The 25,024-nt window shown below is 37.4% G+C and overlaps 1 protein-coding gene across 3 annotated transcripts in view; it reads right to left on the reverse strand.

Annotated features, from left to right (window-relative positions):
• Positions 1–2,568: 2,568 nt before the first annotated feature.
• The window catches only part of LOC131037817 (manganese-dependent ADP-ribose/CDP-alcohol diphosphatase), a 54,805-nt gene continuing 32,349 nt past the window's right edge, over positions 2,569–25,024 (reverse strand). For all 3 annotated transcript variants that reach the window (XM_059220592.1, XM_057970036.2, XM_057970038.2), the window contains one exon: positions 2,569–4,050. In XM_059220592.1, coding sequence (XP_059076575.1) covers positions 2,884–3,861 — 978 coding nt within the window. In that variant the 5' untranslated portion in view covers positions 3,862–4,050 and the 3' untranslated portion in view covers positions 2,569–2,883. The remainder of the gene's footprint in view (positions 4,051–25,024) is intronic.

Below are 25,024 nucleotides of genomic sequence, written 5' to 3' on the forward strand. Positions count from 1 at the left end.
TGCTTCTCTACGAGTCACTTGGCTTCAAACGGTTCTCTCTCTCAACACAAAGGCTCTGCTACTTGGTGGAAGGACGCTATTGTTGATCATTTGACAATCAATGTTGCTAATACTAATGACTCCTCTCAGGCAGATGATGACTCCTCTTGGGATGAGGTAGTGCCTCTCACTGTTGTTGAAGCTCTCGTTGAACCCCTCGATGCTACTGGCTTGGCCTCCTCTAACCTTATGACTGTTGCTCTTGCTCAACATCATCAATCCACTCCTATCGAACCTACTCATGTCGATGTTCTACTACAACAGTCTGCTGATGTTTTGTCGCAACAGCCTGCTAATGATGCTGACTATAACTCTACAAAGCCCTCCTCGCCCAATCCTTCTTTAGATGGTCTTAATTATAGTATTGCCTAGACTGTGGTTCGTCGCAAGTGAAAAGGAAAATCTTCTCCCTCCCTCAAATTTGCCTTGGCTCAAATGACTCTCCCCATCTTTGAGCTGGGTTTTGGGTTGTTGCAAGTTTGATAGGTTTTTGCACCTATCCCTGTTTTGTTGTTTCCTTTACTGCCTTTGGGTTGTGTTCTTTAGGGGTCAGCAACCTTGTCTATTGTTTTTGTAAAATTGATAGTCTTGGATATATTAAGGGTCAGCGCCCTAGTTAACATTGCTTTATTAATCAAAAAAAATCTATTTGTATGATATTCCCATCCGATGGAGCCTCATTAACTATAGTTGGAGCCCGAAAAAGAGGAGCCAGCCCGAGAAAGCCCTCCTTATTCTAACAGGAGAATTAACCTGAAGGGTGTTTCAGCAAGGAGACTGAGAAAGTGCCCCGAGAATGCCAACTACCTTTATCATAGGCAACAACCGTTATTAGTTGAACACCCCCTCTATTGTTATCCATCCGTGTAGCCACAAATCACAAGTAGAAATGTAATTAAATGACCTAGATTTAAAACAAGAAAATCAAATAATTGTAAACATGTTATATTCCTAAAAATAAAGAATATTGATTTTGTTATTTAGTGTCAAATATAATGCATTAAGATTGGAATAAATATTTAAGATTACAAAAAATCAACTATTACAAAAAAAATTGTTTTTGAGACAATTATTTTACTTCTACATAAGAAAATTTATATTTTAAAAAATATAGTTAATCCCCAAATAATAAACAAGTGCTATCAACATCCATCGTGATCTACTATTTTATATTATATGCACCTTGATTAGGAATAATTTAAAGAAAAACCATCATCAATGTTAAATGTTTAACATTAAGAAAAAATCAATCATAAAAAAATAAATATTTTTTTAGTCAATTTTTTTACTTTACATAAGAGAATTTATGTTAAAAAAATATAGTTGGCCCTCAAATAGCAAACAAATGTTGTCTACTCTCCTCTTTGTTGAGAAGTCAAGTTCTATCCCTAGTATGATTTGTATGGGTTACCTCCGGTCTTTTGGAGTAGTCCCTGTTTTTTTTTTGTTGTTCTATCTTGTTGGGCTTCCAATGCTATATCTATTTTATATTCTGATGTAAAAGAATGATGTAAAGGGTTTGAGGGGCCTTCAAAACCTCTTTTCCCTTAATCAAAAACAAACAAATGTTATCATCATCCAACATGAGCTATTTTATATTGTATGCACCTTGATTAGGATATAATTTAAAGAAAAATGTTTAAAAGTTTAGCTAAAAACCATGCAAAGTAAAGTTTGCAAAGTTAAAATGCCTAACTTTAACTCTAAACCAAAAAAAACTTTACTAAAATAGAACCAGCTTTTAAAAAAATCTCACTGCATGGTTATTTATTGTTGCCAAAAGATACTTGGTTTGGTTTGATGACAAAGTCCACGTTAGACATCTAGATAGTGCTGAATTCAAATCTCCTAAAGCAAAATAAAAAAATTGTTGATTATTTCTATTTAGTTCTTAGGAGCACGAATCTTATATTGGTTGCAACAATTGATTTGATTTCAAGCTTGCTAGGGTGACAGCTTAAATTCACGAATTTATTATTGATATACTTATATTGGTTGCAACAATTGATTTGCTTTCAAGTTTGCCAGGGTTACAGCTCATATTCACAGTAGATAATTATTAGTTCATTCAAATTCAGAAAACCGCTACAGGAATCACGAAAAGGGGCACCACTTTATCAGACGATATCATGTTTATACCCTTTGATCCCATATCCTGAGGTTTTACACCAACTGCGAGAGAAGTCAGCCCAGCCTAGCAAGTGATAAAGGCCCCCACATAGCAAATAGCCATAAAACCCCATGAAAACAACAGACATGCAACTAAACGGATATTTAACCTTTAAAAAAGCAGTCTTGAATGGGCATCGGTTCAGCCATTAGTTTTAACCTCTTGAGTGCCTTGTGCATTCAATCTTCCAGCACATTTAAGCAGTCATCCCCGAATTGCACACTGAACAATCAACAGCTAGTAACAGAAGAAGAATATGAATATAATAGATCCTGACAGTACTAGAAGATCATGCATAATAAAGTCCATGAAGCCTTCTCCGAAAACCACTATCTATCCTTCTCTTAAGCAATACAAGCTTCAGAACAATACAAAACAAACATTAAATTAATTAAATGAATGAAAAAGATGTACATATATCAAGCAACATAAGAAATCTAAAATTTCACCAAATGCCCGTGTGCACGAGGACATGTGCAACCTCAAGATGTGTATCTCACAGACATGGAAAGCTTGTCCATGTCTGTCTGAATATATATCAAAGAAAGTGTATATACTTCTCATTCCTGCCTCTAGAATAAACAATGTATAACTGCATATATTACAAATGTTTGGACTTGTGATTCAAACATTTATCCTCTTTACATCATTATCAAGATAGTAAGACCAGCAATCTAGGAGATCTTTTCCAAACTAAAGTGCATCTCAGTACTTGCCATGCGGTCAGTCCCAACCAGTGACAACTGATCGTGGTAGACATCAATATAGCCAAATGCATCTGATCCAGGTGGACATTCAAGCACAGCTTCAAGGACCCTATGATGAATTCCATGAGAATCTACAACATACCCACCTTTGTGCGCATGGCCTGCTATGCAAACCTTAACACAATTATACTTGTGAATAACGTGCATCACTTCATCATAATTCCACAACAATGATTCAGGAGATGATGCAGCGGGATCTAAAGGAAGATGGCAGCAAACAATCACCTTCTGATCAAGTGCAGATGCATCCTGCAGGACACTATCAAACCATGCTAGTTGTTCCTTTCCAACACCGCCATTGAACATCACAAACCTTCTGTCATTGCCAGTCAGCCCATCAGGACTATTTTTTTCCACATTTGGATTTTTTGTTTCAATATATTTAATAGCTTCTAATCTATGTGGATGATCCTCAGGCCACCCAATTGTACTGATGTCATATCCATCAAGAACAACAAATCGATAATCTGGCACTGGGCTAAAATCATAATATGCATAGCCATGGGGGCCAGGAATTTTCAACAGGTCAATTAAATCACTCCGAGGAAGATTATAGAGGCAATGATTACCAAGCATATGATAAACAGGTCCATTAAACTTATCGAATTCCTTAATAACTTTTAATACGGCTGTGCGAGACTTGTCTTTAGGACAGAAGCCATCCACTATGTCACCAAAATGTACTGCAAACTTAAGTTTTTCCATCTGATTCCATTTCGTGACAGCTCTTTGCAATGAAAGAATGCTATGGCGATAATACCGGGGAACACCAAGGAATGAACGACCATCAGGAATATCAGCATATTGAACATCCGTGATGACCCCAAAAGAGAAAAGTGGTTGCTTTGTACCAATAGCTATAGCTCCATTTAAAGAGGTCATCATTCTAATCAATCTTTTTCTATGTTCCAGCGTTGAGGTTATGGCTTGTGCTTGATATTCATATCATTGGTCAAAATATGCTGTTTGCTTCACAAATATAGGACAGCTTTATATCCAATTAAGCTTTGCAGAAACCAATGCTGATGCAAGCATCGAAATATTCACTGTGACATTTACTCACTTGAGTGATCCCTGCATGCTCAAAATATCACACTTTTCATTAATTCCAATATTGCACGGCCAAGATAATCTCACTATTTGTTCCCTGACCCCATTCAACTTAGACAAAATGTAGCTTTCATAAAACTTTCTTTTACGAATTGCTTCTAAACCTCTATACATTACAATAAACTGAAATATGGCAAAGAACCAAGCATTGATTAAAACTTAAGTGATAAACCATAGACTTATGCTTAATGAAGAATAGACTCTTGTAGCACCAATAATATAAGAATAAAACCAAAAGCATAATCCCAAAAAAGTTTCACATAAGGCAGGATCCGATGTAGATGGCTTTCTAACACTACTAAACTTACCGTTTAAGTGATACAGGAAAAAACACAGATTATTAGCCATGAAACACAGTACATTCTTTCTAGAGGATATTTTTAAGCTTGCCTTGAGGTGGGGACCGAAACTTTCTGGCACCCACTTAAGCTTTTAATTTAGGCATCCCATTTATCACTGGGGAAATTCAAAACACTTCTATTCAGTTTTTGAAAAGAAATGGAGAACAGTATTTCTCAAAGCTACTAGACATCTATTTACAAAATTCAATCTTGTGATTGCTTTGATAGAGGGCATTTCTAATTCAAATAGTTAATTGGTGAACGAAGTCCTGCTGGCAGAAAGGTTGGACAGTTTTCTGGCGGGTGAAGCCTTACTAGATTTTGATAAGGTTGAATCGAGGGACCTAACAATATCACTGCCTGAACATGGGCTTATATTCTTGGACCTGAACCCTAAGGGGTGAGTTCTCTTCTAACTACAAGAACAGCTGGTGAAGAGTGGTTGGAGGAAGGTAGACAATCACAAATTAACGGAACCCAAATGCTCAGCATAAACTAATGTATTGGAACTAAACAAAATTTCCTGACAAACCAATACAATATAGGTGTCTCAAATTCAGGCGTGCAGAAAAACAGCGCAAACTCCTAGAATCAGAGCAAATTCTCTAGAGACAGAGATCCAGAGCATTTTAGCTCAGAAGGGAAAACCAATACCAAGCATTTTCACTAGAAAGTATTAACAAAATCATTGCTCTAGAAAATATCTCCAGTCTTTAATGACATGGTGAAAAACTAATCAATCATGAGGAGGTTAAGGAGGAAGTAATAAACTGAAGTGATGACTAAACCACTAGAGGAAAGAAAGAAGGCATGAGCTATGATTCTTCAGCATATTTTCCATCTGATTGAGAAAACACGGAATACACAGAGAACTATTTTATAGGAAGCATGGGAAACTTCTTAAAAAATGTAGGATTTAAAAATATACATGTGTAGCCCCCAAATCTGGAAGGCTTCCCAATTCAGTATTCCATAATAACATAATACAGAATAAAGGAGAACGATATGGTGATCTAGGTGGATTCTCAAAATATTTCTCCAGCAATACAGTCAAGCCCATCCTTTAAGGTTCATGGGAATGCTAAACAACCTGCAGAGGTGGTGATATTTCCAATACCTTGAATCCATTTTCATCAGATGTCTTACACAAAGTACCAATGCCACGGGGAGATTTGGGCAGGTTGTACATAGCACCAGCTAAGTGTGCACCAAACCTTACATAATTCTCATCATTGGATATGTCAAGGTTTCAAGCACCTAAAGACCACAATGCTAACACTTACAAAACATGGTACCATAAAGCAATGTTTTTGCCTTTGTCCTTAGAGGGGTGGAGCCCCTTGTATGACTCAAGGGTTTCTCCTTACAAGGTCAAGGAGCAGTACCCTGCAAACCATATTCAACCGTTACATTTTGTTGTGGCACAACCTAACCATTGAGAAGTGAAGATTCAAATGTGGAAGAGCAACCTTACATCTTCTATAACAATTCTTTAGCCTTTGCTACTTTGTAACATTATGTATAGAAATCTAGATAGATGGTTATCATGATTCATCAGATATCAGAGGATAGACATAGTTCGTGAAAAGATAGATGACCATACTCCCTCAAGAGTATACCACACAAACAATAGAGATTAATAAAGCTTTTGTTCTAGTTCTATTTATCTTTCCTGTGGATCACTTTCCAAATATTTCTGAATCATTTTTCAATAATGCTTCTACATACAACGAGTGTACTCTAGGAACACATCCCCAGGAATTTAGTTGTGTTTCTCCATCCATGATCTGCAAGAAAACTAGGGAGCATCCCCGCAACGTCTCCCCAATTGGGGGAAGTTTCCTTTGACATCCCCCTCCTGCTGCAACTTTTGGGGAGCAGCCTATCATCCCTGATGTCCCTATGATATCTCAGGTACATCAAGATGCTCCTCTACAGATCACAATATAAAAAACAAACACAAAATTTAAATGAAAAGAAAAAGGAAAACCTAACCTTTTATGTGTCCCAAATTCACACCCAACAATGGCATGCATCATTAAGGTTCCTATAGCCTCAAAGGCACTGCCCCTCAACCCTATTGGGGGCTGCCTCCCCAAACACCCACTGGTTTTCAAAAACAAAATATAAAAAATTGTTTTGTGCTGCACTTGATGGAATAATTTCGTTAACATCCATAATTTCATTTGTACTTTTGATTTGCCAAGTCAATCATAATTTCAAGTATTGCTACTATGATATAAACCATTTTGATTTATCTTTGACATTTATGATTTGACAATTAACATTGAATCCTCACTGTCAATAGTGTTCTCAATTCTCAACTTAGTTTAGTAAATTTATTTATTAGGTGTCCTACCACCCATCCGAAAATCTAGGATAATTGTTCCCATCCCCAAAACCCTGTCCTGGAAACCTGGAGAAACACAGCGTATAGCAAGCACTACACCATTCTAAATTAGTGTCTTTCCCTCCAGAGATCTACTAGGATTGAGATCAAATGAAATTGATGACTCCAGGAAAAATCAGGCTCTTTAAGGTTTTTAAGATAACTTGCATTGTTTTTTCCTCAATATACAAGATTCCATCTTCTTTCAACCAATCCAAGACTGGTAGTTTAAAGTATAGCTTGGTCGTTGAAATTAGATTAAATTTTGATTATTTAAGTTTTCCAATCTCACAAATTATTTTCTATAAATATGATGATTGACAGTAGTTTTTTTAGTACAAGTAGCCTATGACAAGGGCAAATCAACCAAGGTAGAAGGGGGAGTGTACGATTTCACAAGAACTTTAATTGGTGACTGTACAAGTGCATGAATGGCCAACAAAAGGAAGGTACAGAAGCTAGGTGTTAATGTAAGATGCTAGGTGTCATGAGCCAAGATAGCACGAGTTTATCAAATTGCAAGAAATGAAAATAAGGCAAAGCCCAAGGATAATGTGTGCAAGTAAATAAGCCTAAACTAATAAGAATGTCTGTGTATCGAGAGGAAGTCAATTTTCTTAATTGCACAACCATAGAATAGACCAATGAATTGCAAACAAAATTCGCATGGCATGATCAACGCAAGGATTGGAATGATTTCAGGACCATCTTAGGCAAATTTCAGAGGAGTAAATGAACTACCAAACTAACCAATGAAATCCAAGGAGAAAGTGAACTTGGAGATTGTTGGTATTTTGTAATGTGTTTGGATGTGTTGCATTGGTTTTGTCATTGATGTCAACACTTGTCAACACTTATCAGCACTTGGAGATCTTTGGTTATGTTCACCGGCATGTTCAGTGATTTATGCACAGTCACCGGTATTTGGTTCACCGGCAGGTTATATTGTTCACCGGCACTTGGAATGACTTGGAGACTACTTGGTTATGTCGAAGACATTGTTTGGACACTTTGTTTTAGCGATTTGGTTATTGGTCTATTCGGGTTTGCATATTTGTTGTTACCGGCAAGCATATCTATTCCAGATCAGCATGGCACGTTATGAAGATGATTTGTTATTATTGTAAATGCATTGAGCTGACATGATGCATCACATAATGATTTATTTGTAATTGATTTTATTGTAATATCTTTAGTGAGCCGACTTACTCAATTGGTCTTAGGTTATGGTATAAATGTAAGATCTCATTTGTGAGATTGATATGGGATTGAAAAAAGGATTGTAATAAGGTATATGCGAATACAAGCAGAGCTATACACGCAGACATCATTCAAGATTGAAGGAAGGTTTGAAGAAGGCATATCAAAGCTAAACCGGTACTGAATCCAGCATATGAAGATGCTATTTTGAGCAGTACATTATCATTGGATTTAACCATCCAATTGTAGTCAGTGTGACTCCCATTTTGTGATTGAGCAGTGAGCTCTAGGCAGTTCGCCTTTCTGCATGTGCAAACTCCATATTGTACACACATACTATCTACAGTAGTATCATCTGATTGTGGGTAAGGCTTCCCACCGTGGTTTTTCCCCTTACAGGGTTTCCATGTACAAATATCCGTGTTATGTGTTGTGGATGTTATTGTCTTTCTGTTTAATGCATTAATTTTTACCGGTACTGCAATTAACTGATAAAATTGTCTACCGGCATAAAGTTTGGTTTACTGGTATTAAGCATTAAGTTTTGGTTAAGTTAATTTTGGTTTAAATTTATTGGACAATTGATTCACACCCCCACCCCCCTCTCAGTTGTCTCTGGGACCTAACAGAGATTGTGTGAGTATCAAGAGAGGCTGAATCGATAGCTGCTAATCCTATAAAATTTGTGTAAGAAGGGTATGATCGGATAGAAAAATTGAGCATGCTACAAAGGAGAATAGAGGAGTTGGAGAAAGCCCTAAGGTATGTGCGTGGGCAATAGCCCAAAATCAAGAAATCACAAAAGTCCTAAATGTGTGAGCATGAGTTATGTAATGTTAGGTCAATCAAACTCTTATGTGTATGATCCATGTAGTCTATGTATTGCATTGTAAGCAAGTGAATCAATGACAAGGATATCTTTGTGGTTAACTAGCCAAAATCATAGATGTAGGGGAAACTCGAAGAGCTAATCATCCATGAGGCCTTAGTGTATTTTATAGCCACCCAATAATGGAAGTTGTGAACAATAGTCTTCGTAGATTTACAATGCCCAAATGATGGTTACTTAGGTACGAAGTGATGGCTATTTCCAATTACAACTAGATAGTGTTGCCTTGCTTGTCACTATGTTCCCTAGCACGCTTGCACTAGGAATAAATAGAGTCTAGTTGATTCGAGATCTTCTTGTAGAAACCATGCAAACTAGTTAATTAGTAAGCCCTATATATGTTTTTGTGCATTGGCTAAGACCATGAACGCTACATTGGCAAAGTGCGAGAACACTGCAATGCACAAACTTGAGAAGGGAATGCTAGAAATTGGTTTGAGGAGCTCAAATGATTGTAACCATGCTCTAGATGATCTAGTGAGGATTCCTAATTGGCCTCACACAATCTTATGGAGTTCCCTTAACGATGACAAAATATCATTACGCTATTAGTTTTAAGTAATCCAACTCAATTGTAGAGGACTTCTCCCTTTTGTTTTATTTAGTGAGCCCGACAAATAATGTTGTCAGTGAGCAACAAGCTTAAGCACTCCCTAGAACATGTTCGACTCAACAACTTTTGACATTGCACTGGCTATGCAATCCAATGGTTCTGTTGGAGAATCCTATGGACTGCACACTCTCATAAAATCATTACGATCTTGTCAATCTATAAGTTTTCAATTGGTCAAATGTCATTGACCCAACATGGTAGTGGGTTCTAGATCATTGGGTGATATATGGTCCAGTCAGTTGTGATCTCATTCATGGGACCCAAAGCTCTATCAATATGCATGAGCATGAAGTTGTTGGAATTTTGGGCCATGAAAGCTCGTGATGAGTTGGACATGTTGACTTCTCTTCTGTGTTGTCCTTGATGACAAAATTGCTCTTGGATGATTCACTTGATTAGTTGAATCTCATTGGTTGTGGTAGATATTTTACAACACGTGACCATCTTGTTTTATTAGTCTTACTGAAGGTATTTGATTTGACCTGGACAGTGATGTGGATGAATAAGATGATGTGGCACAAATTATGCGGATCTCAAAACAGAATTATTTATTGAAAGTTTTTTAATGACTTTATGTTTTTATTGCCCGGGACTTCAAAGATCTTTTTATTTTGGCAAAGTATTTTGGTTTTCGAATACAAAGGAATTAAGCCAAGATATTTTCTTCATCGCTTTGAAATGTTTCAAACCCTAGCCAACATCATAGCACTTTCTCAGACAATTTTTTTCTTGGTAGTGTTTTTCAAGATGCGGTGGGTATATTTGTTTTCCAGGCACCATTGTAAAAGTGCAAAAGAACATGAGTTTTATTTCAAACACTGCTCAATTTTTTTTCTATTACTTGCGTATATTTCTGGACAGCTACATTGTTTCAGTTTATTGTTAAATAACTTTCTAATTACTTTTATTTGCATTTTAAGATGCAAACCAAAGTAAATAAGGAAGTTTTCAGTTTTACCGTCTTGGGTTCACTGAAAGAGGAATCATCTTCATTTTTTTTAGTTTTTCAGTTACAGCGGTTGGGTTAACCCCAACTCAAGGAGGTGATGACCTTGAGTTGGTGATGTTCACGAATGAAGGATGGCTTCATTGTTCTATCTATATATATATTTTCTTTGCTTAAAGCAAGGAGTCGGGATTGAAAAATTCAAATAGAAAATCTCTTAAAAACAGAAAAAAATTTGTATATCTACAATATTGCAGATGATATTTCAGTTTCTGGGCTTAACAAAGGCAGTATAGTGGAAGGAGTTGGTGCTCCTATGAAAACAGATGTAACAGAGTTGAAGATTTGATGTTAATGAAAAACAGGTTCGAGTGGTTTTTCTACCCCATGAGGGTTTTCCACTCAGGAAAATAATTGTGTCATGTGTTGTCTCATTGTTTTGTGCATTTCAGTTTATCATATTCTTGTCAAGCTCTGATACATAATTGGTCTATTATTTGTCATATTATCTATCATGGGTTATGCATGTTTATGTTACATAAATCTGTTTTATATGGCAGTGGGTTTTATTGCAGCACTCTAGTAATTTTCAGATTTCTGTTAATTGCAGCACTCTGGTAATTTTCAGATTTCCGTTAAAGCATTAATAATGATTGTTACTCCTCAATAGAACAATCTATTTGAATGTTTTTGAATATTGTTCTAGTGTTGTATTGTGACTGTATCTTCTAGTTATTTTTAATTAGAAAGAAATCTATTCACTCTAATTCACCCCCCCCTCTTAGAGTGTTTCACTTCCAACAAGTGGTATCAGAGCATAAGGTCCTTCATTAGATCTTTCGTAGGATAGATCCTGGTCTTGGAAGTCTTTCATCATGTCAAATGTTCAAGAGGGGTCTTCTATTACTAGAGCTCCATTATTTGATGGAACCGATTATGTGCTCTAGAAAATTAGAATGGAAACATATCTGATTTCTATAGACCTTGATGTATGGAATATAGTATGTAGTAAGTACAATGTACCTGCTACCATACCTACTACTGTTGATGAGAAAAAACAATATGAAATGAATGCTAAAGCCAAACATGCCATCTTGTGTGGCTTGACCAAAGATGTCTTTGTTAAATTTATGCATTGCAAATCTGCACATGACATTTGGGAAAAACTAGAAAATATTTATCAAGGAAATGAAAAAGTCAAACAGTCAAAAATACTCACCCTCAAAACTCAATTTGAGGAAATGAGAATGAAAGATGATGAAAAAGTTGCTGAATACTTTCTAAGGATTGATGAAGTTGTAAATGGGAGGAGAGGATTAGGTGAAGAGGTTGATGAATTCACAGTGGTTAAGAAAGTGATTAGAACTTTATTGCCTAAATATGAAACTAAAGTTTCTGCCCTTGAAGAAAAGAAAAACTTCAATAAGCTTACCCTAGATGATCTTCAAGGAACCTTGACTGCATTTGAAATGAGAACTAATAAAGTTGACAGTGCTAGTTCATCATTAAAAGAATCAGCCTTCAAAACGGAGAAGAAAGAGAATGAAGATAGTGAATCGGAATTATCTGATTCTTTAGAGGCTCTCTTAGTAAGAAAGCTCAAAAAGAAATATAGAAGTAAACTGCCTCTAAAATGCTTTGCTTGTGGCAAAGCTGGTCATTTTGCAGCCCAATGTCCTTATGCTGAACAAAACAATGATGATGATCAAAGTGAAAAACTCTATAAGAAAAAGGTTTTCAGTCCTAAGAAGAAATTCAACTTTAACAGCTTCAAGAAGAAAAAGAGTCTATTCAGCAAAGAAGACTCTGACGATGAGTTAGATGACTCTCTAGGTGATGAAGGAGAAACCTTATTCATGGCTGAAATTGATTCTTCTAAAACTGCAAACAATAAAATGGTTAGTAAATTGAATAGTCAATCTGATTCAGAGAATTGTGAGATAAATCTTGAAGGTGAACTGCTTTGTGCTCTTCAAGAAATTAAAAAACTCAAGAAACTTATTTCCTCTCAGGAGAAAAGTTCAGATAATTTGACTATTTCTCTGCAAACTGAATTAGATGACTCTAAAAGAGTTATAGGAAATCTCAGATCAGTGATTTCTGATAACGAAAAGGAGATTCAAGCACTCGAACAGCAGATTCACTCTCAAAAAAAACAAGTTGAAGATCATGAAAGAACCATTCACTTGCATAATATTCTAGGGAAACAAAAACAGATTGATGTCATAGGTGAATGCTCAAATTCTGCAGATCAGAATGTAAAAACTGATAGCAAAAAGCAACTAGTTGAAAACAAGTGGAACAATTTCAGATTTAACTCATTTTTCAATGGATATTGCTTCTTCTGTAACAGATTTGGTCACAAAGTGAGCATATGTAAATTTATGATGTCCAGAACACCAAGATTTGGTCATAAACAATACTTTGGTTTTTCTAATATGATCAGGTGTTTCAAATGTAAAATAATTGGTCATACTTCTAGACAGTGCAAGCAAAGCAAACCAACTACAGAAAAGGTTTGGAGACATAAACAAGTCCAGAACGTTGAACAATCCATGCTAGTTCAAACTGCTTTTCTCTCTAGTAAGAAAACTTTATGGGTTGTTGATAGTGGTTGTTCTAACCACATGACAGAGGATAAAGACAAGTTCTTAAAACTTGAAGATCATGCTGGTGGTTTTGTGAAGTTTGGTGACAATTCTGGGATTCAAATAAAAGGTAGAGGATCTTTACTTCTTAATGATGATACACCTCTTCATGATGTATATTATGTAGAAGGCCTTAAACATAACCTTTTAAGTGTTAGTCAAATCTGTGATAGTGGATACAATGTTTCATTCAATTCACAAGGTTGTGCAATCAAAACCAAATTTGGCAAAACTGTTGCAACAGGATTAAGGACACATGGCAATATATATAACCTTCTTGACTCATCTAATTATGAAAGAAATGAAGGTATGTGTCTTATGGGTCAAGTTGAAGATAATTGGTTGTGGCATAAACGGTTAGGGCACATAAACTTTGATAATCTGGTTAGAATCAGCAAATTTGGAAATGTGAGAGGTTTACCAGTGCTTAATAAACCAAAAATTATTGTTTGTTCAGGGTGTATCAAAGGAAAGCAAACAAAAGTGAGTTTTAAATCAAAGGAACATTCTTCTACTAAACCTTTACAACTAGTGCACACCAATCTATGTGGTCCTACAAGGACAAGATCTATTAATGGTGAAAAATACTTCATGTTATTTGTTGATGACTTCACTAGAATGGTTTGGGTAACCTTTCTCAGACATAAATCAGAAGCTTTTGAAAGATTTAAAATTTTTCGCAAAATGGTTGAAAAAGAATCAGATTTCAAACTTAAATGTTTGAGGTCAGATAAAGGAGGCGAGTTTACATCACAAGAGTTCGTTGAATATTGTGAAAATCATGGCATTAAAAGGCAGTATGCTGCTGCTAGAACACCTCAACAGAATGGGGTGGTTGAAAGAAAAAATAGAACAGTAAAAGAGATGGCTAGAACAATGTTAGATGAAGCCAAATTACTTGATAGATTCTAGAAAGAAGTTGTTCATACAGCTGTTTATATCTTAAACAGGGTTCAAATCAGAGTGAAATCTAATTTCACTCCATATGAACTATGGTATGGTCATTCTGCTACAATTAAATACTTCAAAATTTTTGGTTGCAAATGTTTTATTAAAAAAAATGATGAAAATTTGGGTAGTTTTCAGTCTAAATCAGATGAAGGTATATTTTTAGGATACTCTACACATAGCAAAGCTTATAAATGCTTCAATTTAAGACTCAATAAAATTGTTGAAACAATAAATGTTACTTTTGATGAGAAGGTGTTTCTGGATAACAGTCGTGTGCAGGATATTGAGGAAGAACCCATGTTAACACTTGATAAAACTCCTGAATCTGGTGTAGTAGTAGATAATTCTCAACAGGAAATTGCATCAAGTTCTGACAAAACCACACCTCAATGCACACCTTCTAGGATTATCACTAAAAGGCATCCTCAAACTCTAATTACTGGAGATAGAGATGCAGGAATATTAACTAGAAGGAAAGCTAAAATTGAAGAACAAGCTCAAATTGCTGAACATTTCTGTTTAGTAACTGAGTTTGAGCCTACAAATGTTGATGATGCTTTAAATGATGATTGTTGGTTGAAAGCAATGCAGGATGAAATCAATCAAATTGAGAAAAATAAAACTTGGGAGTTGGTTCCAAGACCTGATAATAAAAATGTGATTGGTGGCAAATGGATTTTCAGGAACAAACTAGATGAGTATGGTAAAGTGGTACGAAATAAAGCACGTTTTGTGTGCAAAGGGTATGCTCAACAAGAAGGTATAGACTTTGGTGAAACTTATGCTCCAGTTGCTCGTATTGAGTGCATTAGAATTTTCTTGGCTTATTCTTGTTTTAAAAATTTCAAAGTTTATCAAATGGGCGTAAAAACAACTTTCTTGAATGGGTACTTAGATGAAGAGGTTTACATGGAACACCCTGAAGGTTTTGTATCAAAGGACAATCCTGAATTTGTCTACAGGTTGAAAAAGGCCCTCTATGGTCTTAAACAAGCTCCTAGAGCTTGGTATTCCAGATTGGATGCACATTTAACAGCCAATGGGTTCACTAGAGGTGGTGTTGACAGCAATTTGTATGTCAAAACTGAAGGTGATGATATTCTTGTGGTTGAAGTTTATGTTGACGATATTATTTTTGGTTGCAACAATGATGCTTTATCCAAGAAATTTTCTAGATTAATGGAATCAGAATTTGAGATGTCAATGCTAGGAGAACTAACATTTTTCCTTGGTCTTCAAGTTTCACAGCTTAAACAAGGCTTATTTTTATCACAAACCAAGTATGCTAAAGAGATGCTTAAAAAATTTCAGATGGATGATTGTCATCCAATTAGTACTCCTATGATGACTGGTTGTAGGTTATCTAAGTTTGATGATTCCCCTGATGTTGATCAATCTGCATACAGATCAATGATTGGTAGTCTATTGTACTTAACAGCCTCTAGACCAGATTTAATGCAAGCTGTTTGTATGGTTTCACGATTTCAGTCAGCACCTAAACAGTCTCATCTTAATGCTGTTAAAAGGATTTTTAAATACATTCAGGGTACTCTAGACTATGGTCTTTGGTATCCTCGCAACAATGACTTTACATTACTAGCTTTTACTGATGTTGATTGGGCTGGTTGTCTAGATGACAGAAAGAGCACAAGTGGTGCAGCATTTTTCCTTGGTGACCGTCTTGTAGCCTGGCAAAGTAAAAAGCAAGATTCTGTTTCATTGTCAACAACCGAGGCTGAATATATTGCAGCTACATCATGTTGTACTCAACTTCTCTGGATGGCTCAAACACTTTCAGATACGGGTATTACTGTTCCTAAACCCATCTCCATTCTTTGTGATAATACTAGTGCCATTAATCTATCTAAGAATCCAGTTATGCATTCCCGCACCAAGCATATAGCCATTAAATTTCATTTTCTTCGTGAGAAAGTCTTGGCTAATGAGGTTTCAGTGCAATATGTTCCTACTCAAGCACAGGTGGTAGATATTTTTACCAAACCTTTGGCAAAAGACGTGTTTGAACAACTACGATCTCGATTGGGAGTTGTCTCTCAATCTCTACTTCATTAACTTGATCATTGCCTTAGGGGGAGCCTTGATCTCCACCAGCAGCTTGTCGCTGCTCTCCTTGCCTGTTGCTCTCTGCTATATCTTGTAGCTGATTTTGATTATTCTTGTCTCTTTCCCTTTGTCCTTGAGACAAAAAAGGGGGAGAATATTATTATGCATTTGATTCACAAAGTTTGGCATTTACAGTTGTTTCAGTTTGCATTCAGTTTGGCATGCATTTGGTTCACAGAGTTTGGCAATTGATTCACAGACAGGTTAGCATTTGAAACTTGATACATAGTTTGGCATTTGGACTGTGGTTTCTTTCAATCTATTTGGATGGCCTTGTTTTTGCCATCAAGGACAAAGTGGGAGTTTGTTGACTTCTCTTCTATGTTGTCCTTGATGACAAAATTGCTCTTGGATGATTCACTTGATTAGTTGAATCTCATTGGTTGTGGCAGATATTTTACAACACGTGACCATCTTGTTTTATTAGTCTTACTGAAGGTATTTGATTTGACCTGGACAGTGATGTGGATGAATAAGATGATGTGGCACAAATTATGCGGATCTCAAAACAGAATTATTTATTGAAAGTTTTTTAATGACTTTATGTTTTTATTGCCCGGGACTTCAAAGATCTTTTTATTTTGGCAAAGTATTTTGGTTTTCGAATACAAAGGAATTAAGCCAAGATATTTTCTTCGTCGCTTTGAAATGTTTCAAACCCTAGCCAACATCATAGCACTTTCTCAGACAGTTTTTTTCTTGGTAGTGTTTTTCAAGATGCAGTGGGTTTATTTGTTTTCCAGGCACCATTGTAAAAGTGCAAAAGAATGTGAGTTTTATTTCAAACACTGCTCAGTTTTTACCTTTACAGTTGGAACAGGTAAATCTTTGGTATCTTGCAAGGATTCTTTGATTTTGGAAATGAAGAATAAAGGCTATTATTTTCTATTACTTGTGTATATTTCTGGACAGCTACATTGTTTCAGTTTATTGTTAAATAACTTTCTAATTACTTTTATTTGCATTTTAAGATGCAAACCAAAGTAAATAAGGAAGTTTTCAGTTTTACCTTCTTGGGTTCACTGAAAGAGGAATCTTCTTCATTTTTTTTAGTTTTTCGGTTACAGCGGTTGGGTTAACCCCAACTCAAGGAGGTTATGACCTTGAGTTGGTGATGTTCACGAATGAAGGATGGCTTCATTGTTCTATCTATATATATTTTTTCTTTGCTTAAAGCAAGGAGTCAGGATTGAAAAATTCAAATAGAAAATCTCTTAAAAACATAAAAGTTTTTGTATATCTACAATATTGCAGATGATATTTCAGTTTCTGGGCTTAACAAAGGCAGTATAGTGGAAGGAGTTGGTGCTCCTAAGAAAATAGATGTAACAGAGTTGAAGATTTGATGTTAATGAAAAACAGGTTCGAGTGGTTTTTCTACCCCATGAGGGTTTTATACTCAGGAAAATAATTGTGTCATGTGATGTCTCATTGTTTTGTGCATTTCAGTTTATCATATTCTTGTCAAGCTCTGATGCATAATTGGTCTATTATTTGTCATATTATCTATCATGGGTTATGCATGTTTATGTTACATAAATCTGTTTTATATGGCAGTGGGTTTTATTGCAGTGCACTGGTAATTTTCAGATTTCCATTAATTGCAGCACTCTGGTAATTTTCAGATTTCCGTTAAAGCATTAATAATGATTGTTACTCCTCAATAGAACAATCTAATTGAATGTTTTTGAATATTGTTTTAGTGTTGTATTGTGACTGTATCTTCTAGTTATTTTTAATTAGAAAGAAATCTATTCACTCTAATTCACCCCCCCCTCTTAGAGTGTTTCCACTTCCAACAGGGCAATCCAAGAGAACCTGCATGATAAAAGGCCAGTTCTTATTGTGTTAAAATGTGACTGCACCAATTGTTCATCTCAAAGAGATGAACAACCTTTGCACCTCCTATAATCCAACATGCTGTATTGAAACAATTTGCCGCAACACATGATCATGATTCATGAGTGATTGTAACCACCCATCATTGTAAATGTTTACTGATTGGTACGAGTGTCCAACAAAACATAAAACCAGCTATCAACTCTTGAGCTTAACACTATCCTTACTGGTGCAGGAGCACCTAGAGTTTAGTTGCTATGTCAATCAGATGTTTGAGTCTTAGGAGTTGGGGGTCATGTCATTTTGATTCAATAAGGTCTATGGAGACCATTTGTAATGTCATTGTATGCTTTTAGGTCTGTATGTCAAATCTGGAGTCGCAATTTGCAAGTCTGTAAAGTTGTTCAAAAGTTATCTTTTTGTTGTCATCAGGATAGTTAATCCGAAAAGGTATCATTGTTGTCAAAATGGTCACCAGGATAGTTAACCCGATAAAGTGTCACAGTTGGGAAAAGTTGTCATCGGGATAGGTTTCTCTATCGGGATTGGAAAATCCAGTTCAGCCAACTTTGGTGGGCTATCCTGATAGACATCCAATGCCTTGTTTGGTATAGCTATGCCGAAAGGGGGACATTGGGGTAAGTTTACCTTATCGAAATTGCACAAAAAGCTTATCCCGCTGATATTAGTTATCCCGATGGGTGGAAAAGACTTCAGTTCGGGATCGCTATCCCAACGTCGGTATCCAGTAGTGTTTAGTTAGTTCGGAATTGTTATTCTGATGTCTGTGTTAAAATTTGATTTTTCAAATCTGGTAGTCGAACAGTCATGCTATCCAACGGTCATGGCGAGAAAGTACAAATTTGGTATAAACTGTATAGCAACGTTGGAAAAACGGATTTGGAAGTGTATTTTGAGAATTTTAATTTCTAAGTTTGATTCTGTAACATAGTCTGGAAAATTTTGCAATCACTGGTATCGTATTGAAGGTTCATTTTACCGCAATTCCTCTATTTCCTGTACATATATGTTGTTGTATGAATTCAATTTGACTAGACAATTGGTAACTAGAGTTTTAAACGCATTTCGACAATTCTCCCTCCCTATATTGCATCACTTACCCACCAAAGAAAATTATTGTTGTCGATAGACTGTGTCCATGTTATAAATAAACTTATAGAGGTTAAGTTGTTAAAAAAATGGGTCTATTTTTTATGGTAGCCAGATGGGGCATCATACACGATCTATGTGGGTGATTGTTTCATCCAAAGGACACTCAGCATCTATGAATGTTGGATTAGATTGAAAGAAGAAAGTAATTATCTAGCTAACATTTAATGCCTAAAGGGGAGTACTTATTTAAGTTAAAGAACCAAGTACCTCTAGCTGGGCTAGAAGAAAAATTTAGTGACTACCGTTCTTGAGTCTTGTTGGAGTGCATAAGGTTGACATAAGTCTCCTTCTGAAGAGGACCTATCTCCATGTGTTTATCTATGGTCCATGTGACCTTTCACATCTTATGCATTGTGTGATACATATTGAGCCTCATTGACTTCTCTCATTTTCTAGTCACTCATATGTGTATATATAAACAAGCTAAGATCATTGTTTATGTCGCATTCCATTCCATTATATTCGAAGTGATTAGTTTAGCCTACTAGCACCAATACAATGTGTAGTATCTTATTCTTGTGTGGCCTACTTGCTTGGAGTTGTTTCTTTTGGTTCTCATCTTATGTTGCATTTGTTCCTTCTACTATAATCTTCATAATTTCCACATGGTATCAAAACAAAAGCAACAAAACTAAAGTCAAACGGAGGAGAAAATTGTGATTTCAAGATCTCAATACATTTTTTAAAATCAATTTGGTAGAATTTCACTCTGTGTGGTGCATATGATCAAAAAACTTCGAAAAAAAGGCATTGATTTGTCTTTGTTCCCTACAAAATGTGACCATTTAAGGAATTTTATTTCAGATTAAATTTGACATCCACGTGGCTATCATTGGCCATTTTTGAGTAATTTTGTTGTTTGTGGGCCAAAATTTCTAGAGACCATAACTTTAACATATGAAAGCATATTTGGACATTTTTTTCTTTCATTAGCAAGTTTTGTCAAGATCCACACATTGGTGTCCATGTGATCATTGTTTGTTAATTTCACATCAACTATCATAGAGAAGATGGAATAAAACTTCAGACTACAGAAATTTCATGGATTGAACTATTCCTTGTGAAAGATCCAAATTGAAGCATTTCTAAAAAGTTGGTGACTATAGATGCACATTAATGATGATAATCCACCTGTTGACGTGTTTTTTATGACCGCATCTAACACAAAATAAAGTCACCAACGGTCACCTTGTCCTCTCTTGATCAAGATTAGTCTGTATGCTAGGATTACTTAAAGTTCAAATGGCTAATTTCCAAGGTTCCTTCAGTGCATGGATGCGACTCAATTGTTTGATGGGTTTGCTAATAACCCAAGGGGCCTTACATATGTTGAAGAAACTTATGCAAGCTCAAGGATTTTTATACGGATGATTTGCAATAAAAGCTCTTAGTTTTGGATCTTTCGGATTTTGAATTATGCAGAAAGTAAATAGGAATAGGGTAGAGAAAGACTAAACTAAAAGTAATCTAATCCTATGAACAAGGAGACGGGATAACTTGCGCAAAATCCAACCACGCTTCGCTTTGCCAGCAACGCACAACTACACAAAGGCAGTGCAATCTTCAGGGGGTGTGTTTAAGGATTTTCAAATCATCCAGAGAAACCATCAAACCGAACAATTTCTCCTGATAATCAAGGTTAAACATACATATATAACGGAGGCTCAAACTAACTTTGCACGGTACGCAACAATCAGCTGCATACCAAAAGTATGAGCACGAATTCTACAACAGGCAATCCTATCAAATCCAATTCATCTAACAGCATGAAAGCAAATCTAATCTATGAAGAGAATGAGACCATGCGAGCTCGAAAACAACACAAGAACACACCAACAATTGAACAATGTATTAAGTGTTTGCTTCGAAAACTCTTAGCAACAATCTCTGACGATAGTCTCTCCTAATGACAAATGAGGGGGTCACCCCCTTATATAGGCCTCAAGCCATGATTACATGCAAAACCCTAATTAGGGTTTGCCCTAAAGATTCCCCACTCAAGGTGCAACAAGGTGGGAATCTGCATTAAATAACCCATTACGCCCATTTACAATAAATTTAAAAGAGCCTAAAATAGCGCCCATTAGCACATTAAGTGCGCCCCATGATGATGATCATGCCCAAAATATAACTGACCTCGTCATAAATGCCTATCACTCTCCAAGCGATGGCGACATGCAAGAAGAATCCGTCATAAAACTATATAATGAGAGGACGACATGCAAGAAGATTCTCTATCCTGTGGTGGCATGCGTTGACCGGTCCCACGCCTAGTCAATGTTCCTTCAACCATAAATACGCCAACACTATTCAGTCAAAAGACTTTCGTCCAAAAATGGACAACCATTATCTCGTTCATTAATGGCGTATGCAATGAACCTACCGACGACGGCCTCTAGTTCTCCGATGGAGACACTTGGCACATTCTCGATGTTGAATTCCATCAAGGCAATCTCCTCTTCGCTTCTGGAAAAGAAACTTTCCCAATCTGCCATGGCTTCTTGTGTTTTCTTCATCATACCAAAGAATGAAGAAACATTTGCAAAGTGTTCCTTAGGAAACGAACCGACAAAGAAGAAATCATGCAACTGGGATTTCAAGGAGTTCACCGTTATTCCTCCGTCGCTGAGTTTCCTTGAAAATAAAGCTTCCATGGCACTGAGGATTTCTTCCTGTATCCCTCTGATAGACTCTTTCAAGGTGACAAAATCAATGCTGAATTTATCAAGGGTGTTCTTTCCTGAACAGATGGCGTAGAACCATCGAGGAAAGTCATAGGCTTCATTCTCTTGGATCACTTTCCCGTCCACCAGTGTTTGCCTTGGAGTCTTCGTCAAAGCCCTAAGTCAGGAAATGGTTAAGTCTTGGTAGACATCAACATCTTCCCATAGTCCTTCCGCCATTTCCAATCTACTCAGGAGGGCCACGAACCTCAAATGGAGCTAAGCTAGATCTTCTACAAATTTTCCTGCCTCAGCATAAACATCTTCTACCCATTCCCGGGAATTCTGTGCCATTGCTCTAATAAGTTCTGCATCATCAACTACTTCCTTGTGAAGGAAAGGAGGAGGAGTGGATGAAGGACCTGCTTCCCTGAGGGGTTTTTTGAAACTCCTGACGTATTCGCATAGAAATCTGTTTTCCTCCCTCAGCCGCTTACATTTTGCCTTTGACTTCAACAATTTCTCCTTCATAGCAAAGGAGGAATCGTTGAAATCTCCCATTACTTGACCGGTGGAAGCATGGCCAAGATCCACCTGTCTAATGACGTAATCTTCCTGCCTAATCTCACTCCTATCCTTATCCTGTATAGTTCAGCAATGTGCAAGGTCCGAACTCCAGATTCTTCCCTGACTACCTTGGAAAACTTCCGGGGGGCCTTTCTTTCCAGTGGTTGATCCATCCTCTTCAATAATTCTTCTAATTCTTGAGCAGGATTGGTCCCTCCTTCTGCTTCATTTCCCAAATCTGCCTACCAACCAATCTGGTGCGAGGATGGAATGGTTGTAATCTTCTGCATGCTCCCGTTCTTGAGATTCCTCTTCCATTTCACCAAGGATAGTCTCCACGAAACTATCCTGCCAAACTTCTTCCTGGTGCGGGGAACTTTCTTGCCTCTAACTTATTGGCTAATGACGGCCCTGCGAAGCATTGATGCTGAGTATATCAAGTGCTGGAACGTTCCCTGGAAGTGGGCTTGCAGGATGTGGGAACATCTCTACCTCTCGTACGCTCGAGGAGCTAACTGGTGAATGCTCCCTTCCTGTCCCCGTTCTCTTTTGTGGAGGTTCCTCTTGCTGGGCTTCCTGTTGATCCTCGTGCGGGATTTCCTGTTGGATATCCTTCATCTTTGTTACCCTTGGCCTCTTTGGGGCAATTTTTCCTTTGTCCATCTGGGCCTCTCTTCCTGCCTGACCCTGTGAAGAGCCTTCAGTTGCCTCACTGTGGGAATCCAAATTTCCCATCAGCTGGTATGTCAGATGGACATGGTTTTCCACCAATTTTCTTGTCTGCCTGTCAATCCAGTGCTTAGTGAATTTTAGCACTGGTCTAGCTAAAATGTTCAAATCATCTACCTCAGGCTCCGACCAATCTGGCAATAGGATAGGTTGATCCTTTATCCTCTCGAATTCGGGTTGCATCAAATCTGAGTCTTCCTTCACCTGGTCTAGTACCTGATGAATCTCACTTATTCTGATGGTGTCGAGGGGCAGTCTGGAGTGCATTCTTCTCCGGACCTCAAAGTCATCCTCGGCACCTGCCCAGTAATCCTCCAAGTGAAATCTATGTATGAATTTGACACCGGCAACCTTCCTAATCTGGCTGTAAGGATCATATTGGGCCCTGGAAGTGTAAAATGGTAGGCGATAGAACACCAATTCACCTGCTGCACTTTCAACGGCCTCCAAGCCTGGGCATATCTCCATGAAATCCCCCAAGACAATTGGAAATTCAATAGATTGCTTCTTCTTCTTCTTCTTCTGTAGTTGGTCATAGGCAGTCAACTGCCTCATGAGCTTGAGCAATATAAGCTTGTCTGATGGATATCTGGGCAATTTGTAAGACCGGAAGGAGAAGCCCTGCATCCTGATGTAGGTGAACTTGGGGAACTGCAGGAACGCGGCGCCATACTTCTGGACTAAGGCACTTGCTTGTGGAGACAACCTCATGTGTAACTTATTTCGCATAAGTCGTGTCAAGTACATAGTGAAGGTGTCATTCGTCAACCTGTAAGAATTCATATTGTGGAGATGCAGTTGAGGATAACATTCATGCACCTTCAGCTGAGCTGGTCCACAGCCCATGATTCCTTTTGCTAGCAGCCCATCGAAACCTCCCCTTTGTGCAAGCATATAGAACAGGTAGGAACTCGTGAAAAAGGACTGAGACCTTTTCTCGTTCAAGTTCTTTAATTGTTCATGCAAGTAGTGGTTGATCAATCTAGCCCAGTCGATCAGTGTATTTGAATTCATGATCTCGCCTATGTAGAAGAACATCCAAGGCTCGAAGTTCACCGAGTGTGAGCATCCCATTACTCTGCTTAGCATCTTTATCATGTCCACATACTCCTGCTTGAACTCGAAGATTGTGAGAGTTTTGGGCATCTTGGAGGCGTGCACTCTAGGCTTCAGCAACCACTGCTTGTTGATCAAATCAGCACACCTGGCAGGGCCTGCTTCATATACTGCTTGAGCTCCGCTGCTGGTCCTGTACATCATGGAATAATGTGAAGGGATTTCGAAGGCTTCACCAATTGACCCTGGAGTCAATGATGCCAGTAACTTGCCATCTGGCGTTGAGATTGTTTTCTGCTCCAGATTGTAATGTGCTGCACATTCCAAGACCAGATCTGGGCATTGAATAGCGGGAGGAAAGCCAGCTGCTGCAACTATTCCACTTCTCACAATTTTGACAGCTGTCGGGGATGGATTGTGCCATGTTGTTCCGAACATTCGTATCTTGAATGCAGCCCAGTTGAACGTGCCAAGGTTAGTATCGCTGATTTCTTCCCATCTTGAATTCAACCGAGAATGGGGAAGAAAACCCTTCATCTCCGCTTTGATCAACGCCTGCCTAGAGATAGTAGCTGCCTTGCTAGGTTCTGCCATCTTGGGAGTACTTCGAAATGATGAAAATAGAGACTAAGTATGAATATTCTTCACTTCTTCACTCCTCCTTTCTCGAATCTTGCACGTGAAAAATGAAATGCCTTTCTCAACTTATATAGAGTTCTCAAGAGGCACCAAATTAGTAACTGCATTCATGACGCGTCATACTTTCCTCAATTACTATGACATGCAAAGGTAGTTTCCCATGCGCATGAG

This window comes from Cryptomeria japonica, chromosome 1 (genome assembly GCF_030272615.1).
Source record: "Cryptomeria japonica chromosome 1, Sugi_1.0, whole genome shotgun sequence".
In the NCBI taxonomy this organism is placed as follows: Eukaryota; Viridiplantae; Streptophyta; class Pinopsida; order Cupressales; family Cupressaceae; genus Cryptomeria; species Cryptomeria japonica.